The sequence below is a fragment of the Cydia strobilella genome, chromosome 27, assembly GCF_947568885.1.
Source record: "Cydia strobilella chromosome 27, ilCydStro3.1, whole genome shotgun sequence".
NCBI classification, from domain to species: Eukaryota; Metazoa; Arthropoda; class Insecta; order Lepidoptera; family Tortricidae; genus Cydia; species Cydia strobilella.
This window is the reverse complement of record NC_086067.1, coordinates 3696248-3717937: the sequence shown is the minus strand read 5'-3', so window position 1 is coordinate 3717937 and position 21690 is coordinate 3696248. Positions and strand designations below refer to the sequence as shown.

At 36.4% G+C, this 21690-nt stretch overlaps 1 protein-coding gene across 1 annotated transcript; it reads right to left on the bottom strand.

Moving 5' to 3' along the window:
• Positions 1–1766: 1766 nt before the first annotated feature.
• On the bottom strand, positions 1767–21646 carry LOC134753495 (uncharacterized). The gene is made up of 11 exons (XM_063689376.1): positions 21429–21646; positions 20058–20684; positions 19829–19946; positions 18079–18212; positions 16590–16689; positions 14502–14633; positions 13674–13759; positions 10984–12953; positions 9632–9751; positions 7690–7785; positions 1767–6196 (listed from the first exon to the last, which is right to left on the bottom strand). The coding sequence occupies exons 1-11, from the start codon at positions 21576–21578 to the stop codon at positions 6010–6012; spliced, it is 3720 nt and encodes a 1239-aa protein (XP_063545446.1). The 5' UTR covers positions 21579–21646; the 3' UTR covers positions 1767–6009.
• Positions 21647–21690: the final 44 nt, after the last annotated feature.

The window sequence follows — 21690 nt, the reverse complement described above, 5'->3', positions numbered from 1 at the left end:
GGAAAACATCGTGAGGAAACCGGACTAATCCTAACAAGGCCTAGTTTCCCCCTCTGGGTTGGAAGGTCAGATGGCAATCGCTTTCGTAAAAACTAGTGCCTACGCCAATTCTTAGGATTAGTTGTCAAGCGGACCCGAGGCTCCCATGAGCCGTGGCAAAATGCCGGGATAACGCGAGGAAGATGATGAGTATTTTGTTCTGTTTTCTTTATTTCTTAAATGTAATTGCCAAAAATATGAGCAATTGTTACAACCGTACCCTGCCGGGGCTACCGATAGAAGATTCAATCTCCTTTAACTGGCAACGGGTAATGTGAATAGAATAATAAATAAATAACTATTAAATAACTCCATACTATATTGTAGCATAAAAATCACACCACTGTATGAAATTTTTGAATGTGCGTTCTTAATAATAAAAGCAAATAACTAGTAAGATAAATCATTTATCAATTTTGTATTATGTTTTGAAAATGAGTTAAATTTCTGTATACTTAATTTTGATTCTTAGATATTATAACATTCAACTTATTTATGTATTAGATGAAAAATTTAATTTTCTGCCCTCGGCCGGAAAGCGTCAACTTTCGGCCTGCACTTAACTAAGTTGCCGCTTTCCGGCTTCGTCGAGCAGAAATATAGTATACACACCACCAGTAAATAAGAAAGCCTCAGATCACATGTTTGTCGACCTCGCTTTCGCCTCGGCTGTTTTCGGCTTCGCTCTGACAATTTTTACATGTAATCTTTACACTTTGCTGTCCTAGGTATGTAAAATTTTTTTGATTTCCGAGGCACGTTTTTTCCTTAGACTGTATCCATCTAATACGTATCTTTGTTTTCATTGTATGAGTGACACCTAATATATCGGTATACAGTCAGAGCCACCATTTTATTTATTTTATTGGTTAATGTGATACACAGTTACACACCGATATTTTCATTCTCTCATTAATTCCACTCGCGCCAGCTCTTGTCTTGTTAATCGATATTGAACCATAGTATCTTTCTAGATTTGAAATTAGTGTTTCATAGACAAAGCAATAAAAAGTACCATCAAAAATGGGGTTAATACCCATTTCTCATTTTTGCAGTAATCTGCAATGTTATGCCACCAGAGTGCAGCACTAGCCTTTTTAGTAAACCATAGAGTAACTTATACAAACAGTTTTTTGACAAGTTTTCAGAGACAATAAAATATGACATTGATGCATCAAGGCGGTTTGTTTACAGAGGACCTACCGGGAAACGCGAATCCGGAATTTCGATATCTGCCTCTTTATCACTCGAATACGCAAGAGTGACAGAGATGTTAGATAACGAAATTTCGATTTTCTAGTTTCGCGATTGTGGTAGTGGCGCACTCTACGCAGAGTTTCGCGTAATATTCCCTATTAGGCATTTACTGAAGCAATTTAATTGTGTATTTTCTGTATGATTTTATTATATTATAGGGAGCGTGCGCGTTGGATGGTCTGCCATCTTGTGGCCAGAATCGGAAACATAAACATGTACATTGCTAAAGCAAGTGCTGCCATACCGTTCTCGTACGTTTTCTTGTGCATAGTAGGTTCTGCCATCTTGTGGGCTACATCGAAAGCATAAACTTCACATTTATGCCTCGCGCCAACAATCTGATGTCTCCTGTGCTGCCCCCTATAATCCATGCACGCTCCTATTCTGCATTCCAGAATGCCTAGCAAACTATGTCTTAATATATTTCTTAATCTAACTATTTCCAATAAATAAAACAATTTATGATTAAACGATTTTTTATTCATAATCAACTGAAAATAGTAAAAAAAAACATTAAACAAGTTTCATAGAACTTTAAGATCCATATACAGGGTGCCTAAAAAATAAGTGCATTCCCGTTGCCAGGGAGGTTTTGGGATTATACTGAGCAACTTTTACTATGGGAACAACCACGAAATGTCGAAAAAAAATTTACTTTCCCATAGAAAATAGACTAGCCAAAATGTATGAAACAGCCAAAATTTTTTTCGCGATTTCGGGGTTGGTCCCATAGTAAAAGTTGCTCAGTATAATCCCAAAAACTCCGTGGCAACGGGAATGCACTTATTTTTTAGCCACCGTGTATGTTGCAGTCAGAAAAAATGCAACTAAAGTTGTGCTAGATAATAAGCCGCATATTTAATAGCTGGAGTAGATGGCGCTGTGTGCCGTCGTTTTGAAGCAACTGGATTGTCCAACGCTTGACAACCTAGTTACCGTATAGAGTGGGACCGCAAGGCGCCATCTACAACAGCTATCTGAAGTGTGTCTTCAATATTTTCCACTACATTACATTAGGTACTGTCCGCGCGCGAATTCCGTGCACGGCTGACGAATGTTCGGTGTCATGACAGAGTGATGGTGACTGGTTATAATTATTAATTATAATGAATTAACAAACAATTGAATATCAATCTAAAGTAACGAAAATATATCTAATCTTACTAATTACTTTCCACATTTTATAATGCTACAGATTTGGCAGATGGTTATTGAGTGAATTTCAAAAAAATTGTACGTAATTAAGAAGCTGTTATTAGTCTTTGTCCAGTTTCAGTGTTTCGAAAATTAGCTATGTAAATTGTATTTATTGTACTTAATTCATACACATAAGTCTATAGCATACGCAAAAACAATTTAATGCATATAGCTTTAATAGAAATAGCTTAATTATCGTAACAGAATGGAATCAATTAACTTTAGACCATAGAGTAACTTATACTAGAGCGGTACTGTCATAGTAAATTTTGTAACCCCAGTAAATTCACTGCCATCTGTCGACACACTTAAACTAAAAATAAATATTTATAAAAATACGATAAAATGTATTTAAATATGGATAAATGATTTTTTTAGTTGCATTAATTATTTTTATATGATTTTGACCCATGTTCTTTCACTGGTATGCGTTAAAATTATAAATAACAATCGAAACAGTCAACGCCCTCTATACGAGTGTAGGCCAAAACTAGTGGCGCCATCTGATCGAGAATCAAATTTTCGTGATTTTCGAGGCACGTTTTTTCCTTAGACTGTATCCATCTATTACGGAGTTATATCTATCTTTGTTTAGACTAATTACAGGTCCTTAACTATGTACATTTTTTTTGCAATTTACTCATTTATACATTTGATTTTGTATCTTGTTTTAATAGTCATAAAATCTATATTGCAAGCATTTTCAGAAGATTAGCGGACTTTATAGTTTATTTGTGAAAAGATAGACAAATACATATATTAAAATCAAATCATCCGTCAAACCATAGATAAATAAGTAAGGATAGTGCTAACTCCATACATGAGTTTTCTTACCAAAACGCGGGTTATTTTCGTAGTCGACATCTAGCGTCCAGTAGTGGATTTATCAGTCCTTGACAATAGATGTCGCGACGAACGAAAAGTCTAATGTTCAACAATTTTCAGCTAATATTATAATCGGATTGACCGGAACTCTATCCTCAACTCCTTGTAATATTAGTTGTAAATTGTTTTAGCAATACATTTATCGTCAAACGCGACACTGGTGACATCTGGTGTCAATTAGCAGTATTGATAAATCCACTACTAGACGCTAGATGTCTAGCTACTACGAAATAACCCAACTTGGTAACAAAACTGATGTATGGAGTAAGCATTCTATACATACTTATTTCTCTATGGTAAAACTCATACTAATTATATCTATGCAAATTTAACGATAGTAGTTACTGTCACAGTTAACAATCGACAATCTATTTCTTGATTGACAAAAATTATTTAATCGACCGATGATCTATTGATTGAAATATACATATTGACTGAATATTTTTTGATTGGTAAAAATATTCCTTCAGCAATAGTAGTTCATACATTTTGGAGCCGAACTGCAAACCCTGAGCAATAGTTTTGATTAAATACTATACTCGTATGTATGTGATGTGTGTCGTGTGTTATGTGTTTTAATATATACATGTTTTTATCTTCAGTCTATATTTATATACGTGTTGTCAATGTATATATTAATATATTCTTTTAACAAAATTATAAAATAAAAAATAAAAATAAAATAAAATAAAAACAAAATCATACTTGGTAGGTAGTGCTTAATAAAAAACGATGTCATTCATCGTCAGATAAGCCAACCAGTAGATTCGAACAAAAAGTTTCTTCTAATATGTATGGGGTCCAAATTTAGGGAATGCGAACCGGTTTTTAATTGTACGAAAAGACCGGTTAATACCGAGGTTATTAACCGAAATTTCATACAAATTAAAACCGGTTTGCATTCCCTAGGTCCAATAATCTTATGTCAAAAATATTGTAATCATTCTAAAACTAAAAATATCAGTCAGTATCTATTAATTAGCATATTATTATCTAGTATTTGTACTTAGTTTTGGATAAATTAACATTTTATTTATATTCAGTCAATATTTGGGGCATTTTCTATGAAAAGGGACCTTATTGTCGATGGCGCTTACGCCGCACAGCGTCGCGCGCCATTGTATTTATACCGGAGCATCGTTTGTAATGGCGTAAGCGCCATCGACAATAAGGTCCCTTTTTATAGAAAATACCACATTTTAAGGCACATTACAAGTCATGATAACAGTTACACCTAGATAATTCTGCAACTAAACAAATTACTTGACCCCGACTACTTATGTTAAACCTTCATGAAAGTTAAATTAGCTCCATGCATGAATTTATTTTTAGTTTTGGATTCATAATTTATATCGTTGGAACATCGGAAATGATAAAAATACTTTTGTAAACCTTAACATTATTTTATTAAAAAAATATTTAAAATGTTGAAAATTTTTGAGCGGTTGAAACGCTCATAATTTTTGGCGCGAATTCGACAGAGCGTGATGACGTCACACGTTGGGCGGCCCAACTGACGTTTGCTACTAATGACACTAATCTGTCGAACGCGTGACGTCACGTGGCGTTTCGAGCGTTTCGCTCACTAGCTTTTCGCAGGCAAATTTTTGTACTTTTTATTTATAATTTTAAGTAATTAAATGGTAATTTAAAAACGGAAATGCATTTGTAACATGATATAACGGTAACAAACATCCGAATAAAACATATTTCGTTCAAATATAAGCATACATGAGGCTAATTGTAAGTGGACAGGATTCTTAGTAAATGGCGTTATTCGTAAACGCGATAGGTACAAGCCTTCATTAGCTATTTAATCATAGAAGTAACCAAAACAAGTCTGCAGCGATTTTGATAGCACACGCAGTGCGAGTGTTATTTTAAACGTCAAACTTCTATGAAATAAACCGGCCAAGTGCGAGTCGGACTCTCGTTTCAAGGGTTCCGTACATTACACAATTTTAACAACGTATTTTTTATGTGTAATGTCTTTAAAAAACCTGTAGGGGTCGGATCAAAAATAAGTAATTAAGTCCGACTCACGCTTGACTGCACATTTCTAATAGGTCTTCTATAGGTAAAGATCTATTTTGTGTATTTATTCAAAATTTTTGACCTAGTAGTTTCGGAGATAAAGGGATTTTTGCCTATTTTCTTGAATAACTTCTAAACCGTTTAAAATTTAAAAAAAATTATATTCCAGATTCTCACAATGAGCTCTTTCGTTTGATATGTAACACGATAAAGTTTGAAAAACTTTATTTTTTAATTCTCTCATTTACCCCCCAAAAGTGCCATGTTTAAAATTCATTTGTTTACGTTACATGTCCGTCTTTGGGTCACAGACTTACATATGTCTGCCAAATTTCAACTTAATTGGTCCAGTAGTTTCGGAGAAAATAGGCTGTGACAGACGGACAGACAGATGCACGAGTGATCCTATAAGGGTTCCGTTTTTTCCTTTTGAGGTACGGAACCCTAATTAAGACGTATAAATAACACTTGCACTGCGTGTGATATCAGTATCATCAGGCTTATCTTGATTACCTCTTCTCAGTTGGAAAAACATTAAATTTACCTTAGAAAAAAAATCACTACAAAAAAAAGCCCAAATATGTCTATGACTACGCCTTATCTGCTATTAGTTGGTGGTAAAACTTTCCTTTGCATGCGTGAGGGAAGAATCGGGCTTGCGGTATCTAAAGGACAATTTGTTCTGTCGCTCTCTTTCGAACTCCCAGCGTTAGAGATAGATAACAGATATTGTAGAACTTCTTCCAGTTTATAAACTTGCTCAAGGAACTTGGTTACTGTTTGTCTGAAATGAAATGTAAATTATGTGAATATTGTCAGTCGAGTCAGTAAATCCGTTCGTTCTATTTATACAGGGTGGCTAAAAAATAAGTGCATTCCCGTTGCCAGGGAGGTTTTGGGATTGTACTGAGCAACTTTTACTATGGGACCAGAAAGCCTCCCATTTTTTAACCTCCCATAGAAAATGGACCAGCCAAAATGTATGAAACAGCCAAATTTTTAGCCACCCTGTATAATATTCAGACATATTAGAATGTTACCTTAACTTTACAACATTATAGATACCTATTTATAACATTGTTAAAGAATATAGCTATAGCTACTTACTGCCAAAGATAGATATAACTCCGTAATAGATGGATAGTCTAAGGAAAAAACGTGCCTCAAAAATCAAGAAAATTTGACTCTCGATCAGAGGGCGCTACTAGCTTTGGCCTACTGTCGTATAGATGGCGTTGACAGTTTCGTTTGTTATTTAACAAATTTTACGCATATCAGTGAAATAACATGGGTCAAAATCATAAAAATAATTAATGCAAATAAAAAAAATCATTTATCCATATTTAAATACATTTTATCGTTTTTTTTTAAATCTTCATTTTTAGTTTTAAAGTGTGTCGATAGATGGCAGTGAATTTACTGTGGTTACAAAATTTACTATGACAGTACCGCTCTAGTATAAGTTACTCTATGTTACTGCGAAATAGAGAACACGTCCGATATCTACTTTGATATATAGGCATATTTCTATTATTTTGGCACTGTATACTACAGATCTCATTTTTATATATAGTTTGTCAATAGACTGTCTCATTTTAAACATAGACAGAGAGAATCATAATATCTTTGTCTTACACTGGTACTATCATCCAAAAGAAAAGGATGAGTATACTTTTTTTGTTCTTATTTACTGACAATTTGGTTTGACCAACTATAGGTATCAGGAATCAATGTACCGATTTGTAATTGATTTGCATTCTTAAAACTTCTCGGCAATGTACAGTAAGTAGAAATTACATATTTTATTGAAATTAATCTATGACTGACTTATTGATGTTCCATTTACTCAAATTCAAGTTTTTGCTAATAAAACTTCTACGTCTGAGCATAGAGTAACTTATACTAGAGCGGTACTGTCATAGTAAATTTTGTAACCCCAGTAAATTCACTGCCATCTGTCGACACACTTTAAAACTAAAAATGAAGATTTATAAAAATACGATAGAATGTATTTAAATATAGATAAATGATTTTTTTTATTTGCATTAATTATTTTTATGATTTTGACCCATGTTCTTTCACTGATATGCGTTAAAATTGTTAAATAACAAACGAAACCGTCAACGCCATCTATACGACAGTAGGCCAAAGCTAGTAGCGCCCTCTGAACGAGAATCAAATTTTCTTGATTTTCGAGGCACGTTTTTTCCTTACACTGTATCCATCTATTACGGAGTTATATCTATCTATGGTACAATAATAAATGGTAATACTAACTTGTAATTAGACAAGAGAACGTCGTCCTCTTCATAATCTCCTGCTCTGATGAGGTCTTTCAGTTTCATCCCGTCGCCAGATTCTCTTGCGATGATACTAAAAACAACACATTTCTTAGTAATATCAAAGAGGATATAATAGGATAGAGCGGTACTGTCATAGTAAATTTTGTAACCCCAATAAATTCACTGCCATCTATCGACACACTTTAAAACTAAAAATTCTATCTTCAGATTTATAAAAATACGATAAAATGTATTTAAATATGGTTCTTTCACTGATATGCGTTAAAATTGTTAAATAACAAACGAAACCGTCAACGCCATCTATCCGAGAGTAGGCCAAAGGTAGTGGCGCCATCTGATCGAGAATCAAATTTTCTTGATTTTCGAGGCACGTTTTTTTCCTTAGACTGTATCCATCTATTACGGAGTTATACCTATCTCTGGTAATATTCTCATTTGGATTTCAATGGCATTTCTGTTTCTAAAATTCAACAACATTGGTGAAAAGAAAGTCTAAAATATTCTTGCACACCGAAAACTTTATCTGACCGGTATGCCCATATAAGGTCACATACAGAAGTCGTCAGTATTATTCATTTTCGGGAAAAGACATGGTACAGTCAAGGGCATAAATATATATACATTCCCAAAGTTTCAAAAATATGTGTACGCTCTTACACCTTAGACAATAAAGTCGTGTTTACATATTTTTGAGCCATTTGTCTGGATCGATATGTTTGCCTTCGACTGTACATGGGAGTAGGGTTCGGAGGATTAGATTATAAGCTACAAGAACTGCAAACTATTATGTAACCTAAAACACACAATAAAATATTTCATTTCAAAGGAGGGACAATTTTTTCTGGGTATGTTACTTTGGTCAGCTTTTCTCTGTTAGAGTCTGAGTACAGAGAGGAGAAAGAATTAATTAGTTCTAAAGCTCTGGTTTCCTAAGCGAGTGCCGGTATATAGCGGCCGTAATATTACGGACGCAAAAAGACGGCCGTCTTTACAGTGACGACACGTGGAAAGTTCCACGGGCGTGTAACACACCGTCGGCCACCAATCAATCCAATCATTTATTCAAATCTCGTGGTACAGTCGCCATCAGATATATCGGAGCGGCCGAAGTGCTCAAAAATATCTGAACACGCACCTAGCGCCTTGACAATAGAGGCGTGTTCAGATATTTGTGAGCACCTTGGCCGCTCCGATATATCTGATGGCGACTGTACATTTGAAATTTCGTCGTCGTCGCTGCTCCAGTTGGAGTTTAAGTCATTTTGCATGTCGGTCCGGTCAAAAAAACCCTAATACCTATAATAAAATTATAGAAATGGCTTCACCGCTATCCAAAAAACGTTCACAAACCTATCGACACCGTCCAGACGGCCGTCATGCAAATGGCGGCACCGCTTTTTGACGTTATACGGTGTCAATCACCGCCCTCTAGGAAACTGCGCCATTTTGTTTACATAGACAACGTTCTAGTGACGTCATTCACCGCTGTATTACGTATGTATTACGGCCGCTGTATGACGGCACCGCTTTCTTAGAAAACCAGAGCTTTATATACGACTTCTCTTTCTGAACAGACTTGTGAGGGTTGGGTATATTATCATTCATACTTCAGTAAAATCTCTACTGCACTATACAGCGTGGCTAAAAAATGCATTCCCGTTGCCAGGGAGGTTTTGGGATTATACTGAGCAACTTTTACTATGGGACCAACAACGAAATCGCGAAAAAAAATTACCCTCCCATAGAAAATGGACCAGCCAAAATGTATGAAAAAGCCAAAAAAAAATCCGCGATTTCGAGATCGGTCCCATAGTAAAAGTTGCTCAGTATAATCCCAAAACCTCCCTGGCATCGGTAATGCACTTATTTTTTAGCCACCGTGTATAGCAGATAGCAGCAGTAATTACAACACTTACTTTTTCAAACTTTCAGCAATTTTCAGCAAGGAATTATGAGCATGTTCACTTTTCCATTTTATATCAGCTTTTTTGTCCAAGCTCATGCCACCTTCTTGATACTCTTGTACGCTTGTATTGCTGTATTCAACCATTAAAAAAAATCGTATTTATGTAAATATAAATAAAACTAAAGATTAATCTATAAAAACAAAACTGCGTTTAAAAAACAAATATTTGAGTACAAAAAATTGGTACCAAATTTTGCAATTATGCATGAAAATAGTTTACCCTACATGCCTTATATCAATCGATCATCTATCGACTACGTGTCAAGATGATCGATCAAAATTTGATCTATTGGTGATGCCGGAACCCGTTTAAAAACTTTAATTTCTCAATCTATACTTATAAACTGAAATAGATATATCATATGAAAACACTACACTATATAACTCCTAGAATCTATAACAACATACGAAAATAACAACATATAATGAAAATATTACCAAAGCAGCGTTTAAAAGAAAATTAAAAATCGAGATGTTGTTTGTTGTTGTTTGTTTGTTGTTTAGTGTACAAACCTAACATGTGCGTATTAAAATATATTAACAACATACTTGCACAAAATGTAAAATTATTCTAACATAAATAAATGCGTGCTTTCTTTTTATTCTTTTCTACTAACAATAGAATAAGTCACAAATGTAAACATTTAATTAAGTAAGAGTTGAGCGCGGCGCGCCAACCAACTGGTTACTCCAGTTTGGCGCATTTATAGTATATGTGTAACTGTGTAATTGTTTTATATGAATAAATGAATTAATAATAAATAATAAAAAGTGAGTGAGTATTTCAGTTTATAATTTATATATAGTAGTGTGACTTCTTAAAAAAAAAAAACAAAAATATTTTTTAATACAGTTGCTCAAAAAGTGGTACTTTTTGTGGCTGCGTAGCGTGCGAGAAGCTCAATTTCTCGAACTAGTGCTTTTTACTTTTTAGTTCCAAACTATAGTTTCGAAACGCAGTTTTTATGTAATTTAGCTTGAGCAGGTACTGGGGCCTCACTCGTTACTCCTCGGTGTCGTTGAGCAACCCGCGCCGGGCCCGCGGCGGCCGCGGCCGGGGCGCGCACGAGTATGAAGGTATCGCGGGCTGCGGCAGCTCAACTATCAAGGGCTGTATAGGTACTTTTGGTTTTGGTTTGGTTTGGTGGTATGATTCTACTAATGATATATTCATTTATTATTTTTTCGCAATTGTATTAAAAAACTTCGTTTACAACACGTGTGAAATGTCTTTTCACACTAGTTGTAAAATGTACTATAATAAAATAATTGTTGTATCAAAGTTGTGTTCTCAATACTTACATGAAGTTAAATATCCGTGTTAAAGTACTCTTCACCTTAACAAAAAATATCCTGACCAATTGGTTCGCTTGGGTGCATTCTGTATCAGCGTTGCTTTCTGACACACATAAGTCATGTATAACATCGTATTCATCCGGTTTTTCAATTTTAATTTCACTTTTTATCTCAGTAATATCTGATATTACTATAACATCGTTTTCATCCGGTTTTTCACTTTTAATCTCAGTAATATCTGATATAGTATACACTAAGTCATCTGTAACATCGTATCCATCCGGTTTTTCACTTTTAATCTCAGTAATATCTGATATAGTATACACTAAGTCATCTGTAACATCGTATCCATCCGGTTTTTCACTTTTAATCTCAGTAATATACCCATTTTCTTCATAATCAAGCTCATCTAACTCCAACTGTGCTTGTTTTTTAAGTCTTTCTTCAAAAGCGTCTATGATTTTTACGTTTCTTATTACTTTTGGTTGATTATTGACATTTACTTTCTCGTTTTTTTCATTGTTAGTTTGTATGTTAATGGGCGCACTGTTTGTATTCTTTTCTACAGTAATAACTCTAGTGTTATAAATTTTTAGCGTATTCAAGTTTTTACCAGAAGTTATAAGTATATTTGGCTCATTATCAAAGCCATCAACAGTATCTGGCGTATCTGTTTCACTTTGCCCCGCCGCAAAATGTTTTTTCAAATATTCTAGAACTTCCGTTCGACTTTTGCTGAAAGCTGTTTTTGGTTTGTCCACTTCACTTCTACTAAATATAGACGTGTTGACTTTTTCTAAAGACAGGTCTATATCAGTCTTAGGATCTTCTATGTTTTTGATCAAATACTCTAACGTTTCTTCTGCTTCGTACAGTTCTTTACAATTAACAATCTCTTTCAATTGTTCTATAAGAATCACACTGAAACCCACTAGTTTCATAAATTCGTTTGGTTTTAAATCTTTCTTTAATTTTCCATTGTTAAAACTGCAACTTATCAGTTCTATTGGAAACTGATCAATAATAAGTTTTATATTTGTGTGCTTTTTGAATATTTTACCTGTTCCTTGTATTGCTTCAAACAGAGGATTCTTAATTGGCGTCATTATTTTAGACTTAGTTTTTTCTTTTAAAAGAAGATCTGTTAAAGCTCCTTCAATAGTTTGACTCAAGCGACAAACAAATTCGTCTAATCTACTTTTAACTCTGGTTTCCATTACAGAGTTTTTTATGCGAAATCTTCTTAATTCCTCTTCCAAATTGAATTGATTATTCAATTTGGTAATATCGCTTACTTTTATAGTATCTCTAGATTTTTCTTGAGTATTTTCTATCATGTTTAGTCTTCTTATACCTAAGTCGCTTGCGTCAATATCTTCAAAAAATTTTGGTACAATCTGATTACTTTTATCTACATTTATTTTGACACTGGCATTTTGTTTACAATGCTTTCCTAGATCAAAGGATAGGTTTTGGCCGATTTTATCATTAGGCCCCATATTCCGAAGCACATTTTCCTTAATCTGTTTAGTTCGATTCTGTACAGGAATATTTTCTGTAAAACTAAGATTCACAATTTGATTTTTTACGTTGTGTATTTCAGAACTGAATACAGTTTTTACTTTCTCCTTTGGTCTAGTCAAATTTATTAGTTTATCAGAACTAGAGTCCATATTGCTGAATATATTATCATTATCAGCGGTAAATAGATTTATTCTAGACGGACGTATATTAAAACCATTGGGTTTAGTCAATGAAAGACCATTAATTTCTGATTTCTTTGTATCATTTTCTACTGTTATTGAGTTCTTGCTATCATTAGTTACTATAATTTTTAACTTTGCTAAATCATTTTTGGGCACTGATTCGATTTCGATATCAATGCGTTCTTCCACTGTGATATCATCTAGAGTATAGCATTTTAAATTAATTGTTTTTGCTTTGTTCCTTATGTTCTTGTTATTTGTTATGAGAATCTGTAAAACGGTAGCGAATTCATTGTTAAGAACGAATTAAATAATTCAATTGCATGTAAGTAAAAACATCAGTAACGAGTTAAGGGTCCATGGCAAGCTCGTTTTTCCATACAAACGTAGTTACGCTCTCATTTTAAAACGAGTAGCTAGTTTACTTTGAAACTTGGTACTTACAATAATAGGATAAGGTATATCTATGTGTGTAATTAAAAAATACCATACCATAGTTAAAAAAATACAGCGAATTTAAATTTTTATACAAAACTTGTTTTTGCTCTATTTTGTTTATTGTTTTATAAACGAGCTATACACGGTAGCTAAAAAATAAGTGCATTCCCGTTGCCAGGGAGGTTTTGGGATTATACTGAGCAACTTTTACTATGGGACCAACCCCGAAATCGCGAAAAAAATTTTGGCTGTTTCACACATTTTGCCTGGTCCATTTTCTATGGGAAGGTAATTTTTTTTTTCGCGATTTCGTGGCTGATTGCATAGTAAAAGTTGCTTAGTATAATCCCAAAACCTCCCTGGCAACGGGAATGCACTTATTTTTTAGCCACCGTGTATAAACTAATTACAGACCTAGATATACCTCATGTCATTGTATATGCAAAGTTTCATTGAAATCCAATACGTAGTTTTAAAATGAGAACGAAACTCCATTTGTATGGGAAGGTGAAATTCGGCCGAGCTTGCCGGGGACTCTTAAGAATAACTTACCACATGGCGGTCCTCTTGTAGCACACTCCAACAGCACTGTAGTATGCTGTCTTCAGGTGTCACCTCGTATTCTGGTTTACTTTGTACTAAAAATAAGGTAGCTGCAGTGAGCAAAACAAACATACACAAACTAAAAAAAAACCGGCCAAGTGCGAGTCGGACTCGCGCACCGACGGTTCCGTACTTTTTAGTATTTGTTGTTATAGCGGCAACAGAAATACATCATCTGTGAAAATTTCAACTGTCTATATATCACGGTTCATGAGATACAGCCTGGTGACAGACAGACGGACAGCGGAGTCTTAGTAATAGGGTCCCGTTTTTTTAATTTGAATTTTAATTAATTAATTTTACAATTTATGTGTGTTTACTAATATATTTTTAAGAACTGTAAACTAACAAAATATGGGCCGACAGACCTGAAATAAAGATTTTCAATTTTCAATTCAATTTTCAATTTCAATTTCAATTTTACCCTTTGGGTACGGAACCTTAAAAATAATCTAACATCCTTAGCATCGACTTACTTCTACATGTAAATTACCCAAGGGCGTAGTCAGCCAGTGAACTGGGGAGGGGCAAGTATATATCGCCAGAGGCCTAGGTGGAGGGGGGGGGGACGGGCAGAGGCCGCATAGGTGCATTAATCGTATGTAAAATTTGAGATCCAGGGAGAGTGGGGGGGGCAGTATTTTGTAATATTTGAGCGGCCATAGGTGGTTGGCGAGACACAGCGATCGGACCTTTCGTTCCCACCTATGGCCGCCGCTCGCCGCTACCGCCGCCGCGCGATGTCGTGGCCGGGCCGTAAGAAAGGCCTAATCTTACCTAAGATGTAGTTTTCGTGGGTGATTAACTTCCTGAGCACTTGCCGCGCCGATACCGCTCCGTTGTCTCCCCGACACAGCGATTCTAGCTCTGAGTATACTGCGTGTGGGACTAGTAATCGACAGCTGGCATCTGGAATAAATAAATAAAGTAAATAAATTTCCTTGCGAGGCGGCTCTGTGGGAACCCGCGTATTAATTAGAAAATACTACAAAAATAAACAAAAATGTATGCCAGCAGCAGTAAACAAATATGGATCCAGCCTGGTGACAGACAAACGGACAGTGGAGTCTTAGTAATAGCAAAGATAGATATAACTCCGTAATAGATGGATACAGTCTAAGGAAAAAACGTGCCTCGAAAATCAAGAAAATTTGATTCTCGTTCAGAGGGCGCTACTAGTTTTGGCCTACAGTCGTATAGATGGCGTTGACGGTTTCGTTTGTTATTTAACAATTTTAACGCATATCAGTGAAAGAACATGGGTCAAAATCATAAAAATAATTAATGCAAATAAAAAAAATCATTTATCTATATTTAAATACATTCGTATCGTATTTTTATAAATCTTCATTTTTAGTTTTAAAGTGTGTCGACAGATGGCAGTGAATTTACTGGGGTTACAAAATTTACTATGACAGTACCGCTCTAGTATAAGTTACTCTATGGTAATAGAGTCCCGTTTTACCCTTTGGGTACGGTACCCTAATAACGTAGAATGACATTAGAAGAGTACACAGAACGAGGCAATTTCCTCGCGAGGCGGCTCTGTGGGAAGTTGGGAACCCGCGTATTAATTAGAAATTACCACAAAAGTAAACAAATATGTATGATAGAAATACCGGCCGTGCGAGCCGGACTCGCGCACGAAGGGTTACGCACCATTACGTAGAAAACGGCAAAAAAAATCACGTTTGTTGTATGGAAGCCCCACTTAAATATTTATTTTATTGTTTCTAGTATTTGTTGTTATAGCGGCAACAGAAATACATTATCTGTGAAAATTTCAACTGTCTAGCTATCACGGTTCATGAGATATAGTCTGGTGACAGACAGACGGACAGACAGACAGACAGACGGACAGTGGAGTCTTAGTAATAGGGTCCCGTTTTTACCCTTTGGGTACGGAACCCTAATAACATAAAATGACATTAGAAGAGTACACAGAACGAGGCAATTTTCTGGCGAGGCGGCTCTGTGGGAAACCGCGTAATAATTAGAAATTACTACAAAAGTAAACAAATATGTATGATAGAAAAACCGGCCAAGTGCGACTCGGACTCGCGCACGAAGGGTTCCGTACCATTACGCAGAAAACGGCAAAAAAACCACGTTTGTTGTATCAGACAGACGGACAGTGGAGTCTTAGTAATAGGGTCCCGTTTTAACCCTTTGGGTACGGAACCCTAAAAAGCTAGCATTATCTCTATACCACTGTGACTGTGTTGTGATGCAGACTGATTTCCTAAATTTAAAAGTCGATCAAGCACTCAATACACAACGAACAAAACAAATGTTGGTACTCTGTTATTCACAAATATAAATCCAAATCCAAATCACTTTATTGCCAAAACATGATAGTACAAAAAATAGCAATACAATAATACAATACATAAGTTCAAATATACCATATATGACGAAAATGCATCTACTTCGAGTGTCCAAACCCCGAGAGATCCTCGGGGTTGACTGTCGCTCTTGACAGTTCACGCGCGTCAGTTGTTGCAGCCGGACGTCCGTGAAAACTTAAAAAATGCCTCGTTGCGTGATAATTAACTGCATCAGCCCAAAAATTGCGAGCACGCAAAGGCAAAAACATATTTCCTATCGCAGGTAAGTAATTTTAAAATTATATTATGCGTAAATTTTGTATGAAAAAGTCGGCACGTTTGGTTTCAATACAAATCGTGATATTTGCGTCATCTAGCGGATATATTCAATCTGTTCCGTTACTCCTATCAAAGGAGTCCTATGGAATGGCTGTGTTATCCCCACAGGGACACAAAAACCCTGTTTTGGGCCCGATGATTCAGTAGTTTGACTATGAAAGAGTATAAAACAATGTATAAGTTTGAATTTCTGACTCACCACCTTTGACGAATTCCTCTATAGACTGCAAACCCGACAGTAGCGCTTCCGTGTCGGCAGCGACGTACCACAGAAGTCCTTCTTTGTAAGGATCGGGGCTCTAAAGAACAGAAAAAAACCGGACAAGTGCGAGCCGGACTCGCCCACCGAGGGTTCCGTACTTTTTAGTATTTGATGTTGTAGCGGCAACAGAAATACATCTGTGAAAATTTCAACTGTCTAGCTATCACGGTTCATGAGATACAGCCTGACAGACGGACGGACAGCGAAGTCTTAGTAATAGGGTCCCGTTTTTACCCTTTGGGTACGGAACCCTAAAAAAAAAACAAACAAAACAATCGTAAGACGGACACGTGTGACGTGACCTGATCGAAATTATGGATGGAAGTTGATTTTTTAAGAGATAAACTTTTTAATGTTAAATAATTGTAATAGTTCTGAAGTGTTAAATTTTTAATGTAATATAAATTGTTATGTTTGTGTACGATAGCGCAATAGATGAATATTGTTGAAGTGATTGATATTTTGGAATGGTTAGGGAATAATATTGCACGAACTACTTTAATTATCAGTATAAAAGTACTATCACTTATGTTGTAAAATACAATATTCAAGTTTTCACTTCTGCCGGCACTCCCGGAGTGCAACCCGTTGTTTTTTTTGTGTGTTACAGTATAGGTCCTAGGCATTGAAAATCGATAGATCGTCTATCGATAACTTCACGGTTAACTAAATCGATCAACTATTGATCTATGGTATTAGTGTAAGTAAAGGCCTGCGCAAACTTCCACCACCACCAGTCTGCTCCGACTTCCGGTACCTTGGGTCATTGATCCAGAGCGACGGACGCATCGACCGTGACGTGAAAAATAGAATAAATGCGGGATGGATGAAATGGCGACAGGTCTCTGGAACAACTTGCGATCCACGAATGCCTCTTAAACTTAAGGGGAAAATTTACAGGACGATCGTGAGACCTGTTGTAATGTATGGATCAGAATGCTGGGCGACGAAAGTGACGGATGAAAGAAGAGTGCACGCAGCGGAAATGAGAATGTTGAGATGGATGTGTGGAGTGACGAGGAAGGATCGGATTAAGAATGAGTATATTAGGGGAAGTTTGAAAGTAGCACCAGTAACGGGTAGCACCAGTAAGTATAAGAAGTAGTAGGTTAGCGTGGTATGGGCATGTGATGAGGAGGGATGAATGCCATATAGGCAAAAGAATGTTAGGGATGAATGTTGATGGACGGAAAGCGTATGGTAGACCCAAAAAGCGATGGATGGATTGTGTAAAAGAGGATATGAGAAAGAAAGGAGTGAGTGCTGAGGTGACGAAAGATAGAGGAGAATGGAAGAGAAAAACATGTTGTGCCGACCCCACATAACGTGGGATAAGGGTAGGAAGAAGAAGAAGAAGAAAGGCCTGCGCAAACTTACTATGGGGTGACCAATAATTATAAGAGTCACCCTACATAATTTAACATACCTGGTCAATTACCTGTACATCTTCAGAGCTGGTGTGGCTGGCACCTGGCTCCTGAAGGTCGAAGGTCACTCGTTTCTTTGGCAATATACCTTCTGGTGATAAGCCTTCCCGTATTTTAGTTGCTTTTGATTGGTCTACAAAAAGCACTCGATGATTGGACTTGATATTCATAAATTATAATGTTGCTCCTACACTGGCAGTTATATAACATTATTTGGGTAATGGGGGAAATACAAGCGACGCCAACGCTAGACGTGGTGAAAATATGAACTTTCGTGGGACGACAGTGACGACTCCTTTACACTATTAGGCAGCTGCCAACTGTCAAATAAGCAATTTCCTACACCCATTAGGGCGGCGGAGCCACAGTCATGCACGGAGCGAATGTAACATTGTGTGACAGGGACAACACTATCAACACCATCATCACAGGGCGGACACGCTATACATCAAAAATCACTTGCGTTTCTATGTGTGAACAGCACGTCTGTACACGCGTCACGCGTCATGGTGTGAGTAACTTGCTTAAAAATAGTACTGAGCGGCCGGCAAGCGGCCGTCAATCTGCTGTCGCGGGGCGAGGTAATTCGAGTCGGGGCGGGGCGGTGCGTGGCCGTTCTGTATGATAATACTGTTACTTATCCTGTGTCATCATGTTGTCCCTGTTATACGATGTTATATCACGTTATATGTGACACTTTCAACCAAAAGGTACCACATTGTCGCTTGTCAATAAGGTTGATTCCAAATTGAAGCTATATGGAAATAGCGCCTTATTGAAAACCGACAATAAGTACCCTTTTGATTCAGAATGGCACAAATTGCAGTGTAGGAGCACTATAAGGTAAAAGATCCGAAATAATGGAAGTGCAATAAAAAGTATTGATACGTTAAAATAGCAGATTTGCACTAGGACAGATGGCGCTGTCATGATACCATTTTATGTAACTGTATGACTGATACTAGACATTACATAGAAAATGATACAATTACAAACCAAAATATTTACTCAATGTCAAATAGGTAGTTATTTCTAGTGTCCAAAACTGAAGGCTCAGTTTTACACTAGGTTCGGCCAAACAAAACCTTCGGCCTAAACATGTCGAAACCGGAACCACAACTTTGGTTAGACACAAATTTTTTGTTCCTATTTTCTTATATTTTCCAATCAAAATAGGACAAAATATAGTTTAAGGGATGGGCGGTCAAACCCGATAAATCAAGATACTTTGTCAGTTAAATAAGAACTCTATGCACGTCCCATATAGTTCTAATTTCAAAACCTCATTTAAGCGACTTATCCGGTTTGATCACCCATACACTTTACTCTTGAGCTCTTGACTTTTCAGAGCAACCATACCTAGCCACTTACTGATATGTACTTTACAAGCTTTTATTTAACTTGCAATGTACCTATGTAAGTATGTATGTATTATGTATGTAACATGTTTGTATGGGTCAAATCTTGCAAGTTAATTTGACCCACTTCCCGGTTTCCGATGAAGCTGAAAATTTGCATACATATGTAAGTCGGGTGACAATGCAATATTATGGTACCATTGAGCTGATCTGATGATGGAGACAGAAGGTGGCCATAGGAACTCTGTGATATAACAACTCAACCTAATTGTGTTTGAGGTTTTTAGAATTGTCTCGATGAGTATTAGTTCCCTGTGGAAAGAAAAGTACAGTCAGCGATAAAAGCTTGTACCAAAAATGAAATTTTTGCCAAAAACTTATTATAAAATACCTGTTGATGTTTCTGCCTTCTCTCGCACCACCGTTTCCACTTTCTTCTTTTTAGCCACCAGCTTGAACCTCAAATCATTCTTAGCTAGCTCACTAAACTTGTCATTTCCATTCTCAACCTTAGTTGGAGAACTTTGAGTTGACATTTCCACTTTCTTCTTTTTAGCCACCAGCTTGAAACTCAAATCATTCTTAGCTAGCTCACTAAACTTGTCATTTCCATTCTCAACCTTACTTGGAGAACTTAGAGTTGATGTTTCCACATCTTTAGTTAATGAGAGATTTTTCACAGACCTGCTTCGTTTTAGATCTGATGTTGTTGTTGTATCGCTTTCTGATTGGGTTCTAAGTATTTGGGGTCTTGGTACAAATGTTTGACAAGCTTCATCTTTCATCTTAGGTTTGGTAACTGGTTCAAAGTTTGAAGTTTGATTAAATATTGGTGTTTCTTTAAACGGCTGAAATTGGAACTCTGGAGGGAAAGTTGGTATTTTTAATGCTTGTAAATGGCTGTTTAAAGATGGCACCAACATTGGTTGCTCTGGCTCATATGTCTGTGTTATTTGATCCGCGATTTGCCTGTGTGGTGGCATTTGACTTGGCATATATATAGGTGTCAGTGTCCATATAAATTTGGGTGTAGAGTGCGGTGGGACATGTTTTGGGAACACCACTTGCCCGAATATGTGAGAATGCCTGACGTCGGCATTGTTGGTGAATGTGTTGCCAGTATTTTTGAGTGATAAGGAGTTTGTTGTGTTGGTACTGTCATCTAGGGGTTCAGGTCCACCAAAAGGTTCAGGATAGGTGTGAGCTTTATCTGTTACTCTATGGATTGGGCCCTTTTTCAAGTTTTTCTGTGGACAAATAATAACAAGCATTTTCAAATTTAAGTGTGGCAGTAACTTTAATAAATACCTGCTAAATTATATTATTAGAATTGAATCCAGTTAGAAACTAATAAGATTAAATGCACCTGTGTGACCAACTAATGAAATATCTAAGGTAACTTTAAAATCCTTACTTAAAAAATATAAGTTTTTAATCACATAGCCCATGATTTAGTCCATTGCTTTCACCCAATAGCCTACTTCATTTCAAATTCCATCAAATCAATAGTCCTTACATCCTGGCGAGTGCTGCCTCTGTGTTAGTCCCATGACACGGGCAAGGGCAGTCTCCACTCGGTGTACCCCTTAAATTTAATTAAAGTGTCAAAAGGGGCTCTGCATGTTGGCTTTGGCTCCACTCACGCCTCCCAAATGTCCGGGACACCATTGTTCCGTGATGGGAAAGTCATTAATAATGTTTGTGCAGATCAGCTAGCTGTTCTGAGATAGACTACATCGAATCCCTATTACACAAATGACAAATGTCTATTTTTAGGTTTATTATATACTATGAATTCATGTGGGTACTAGTTTTTAAACGCATTTATGCAGTTTTGTAACAATATGTTGAATATTTTAACGAAAAACCATCGATCCACATCGTAATTCTTCAGAGCGCACATTGCTGCGTTCCGTTTCAATACACGGAATAATATAAAACTTTAAAGCCTGTAGCTATTTGTAATTATGTCTTAATTTATATCTACTTACATCTGTATCGCTAAGGCTCCATGCGGTCTCTCCGGTTGAACCATTGAAATAGTAAAACTTTCCGGGAAAACTCTTCGATGGACACAGTAGCCATGGACTTTCTATGGCTTGATTGATCTTAGAATTCTGTACTTTCTTGTTTGGATTCATTGTTTAACATTGTTGCATGGTTTGAGATAAAGGAGATAGATTACGGAATTGCATGGGTAGCACGAGAAATACAATATAAATCTTGCTTACCGCCACTTACCGCCGCAAAAAT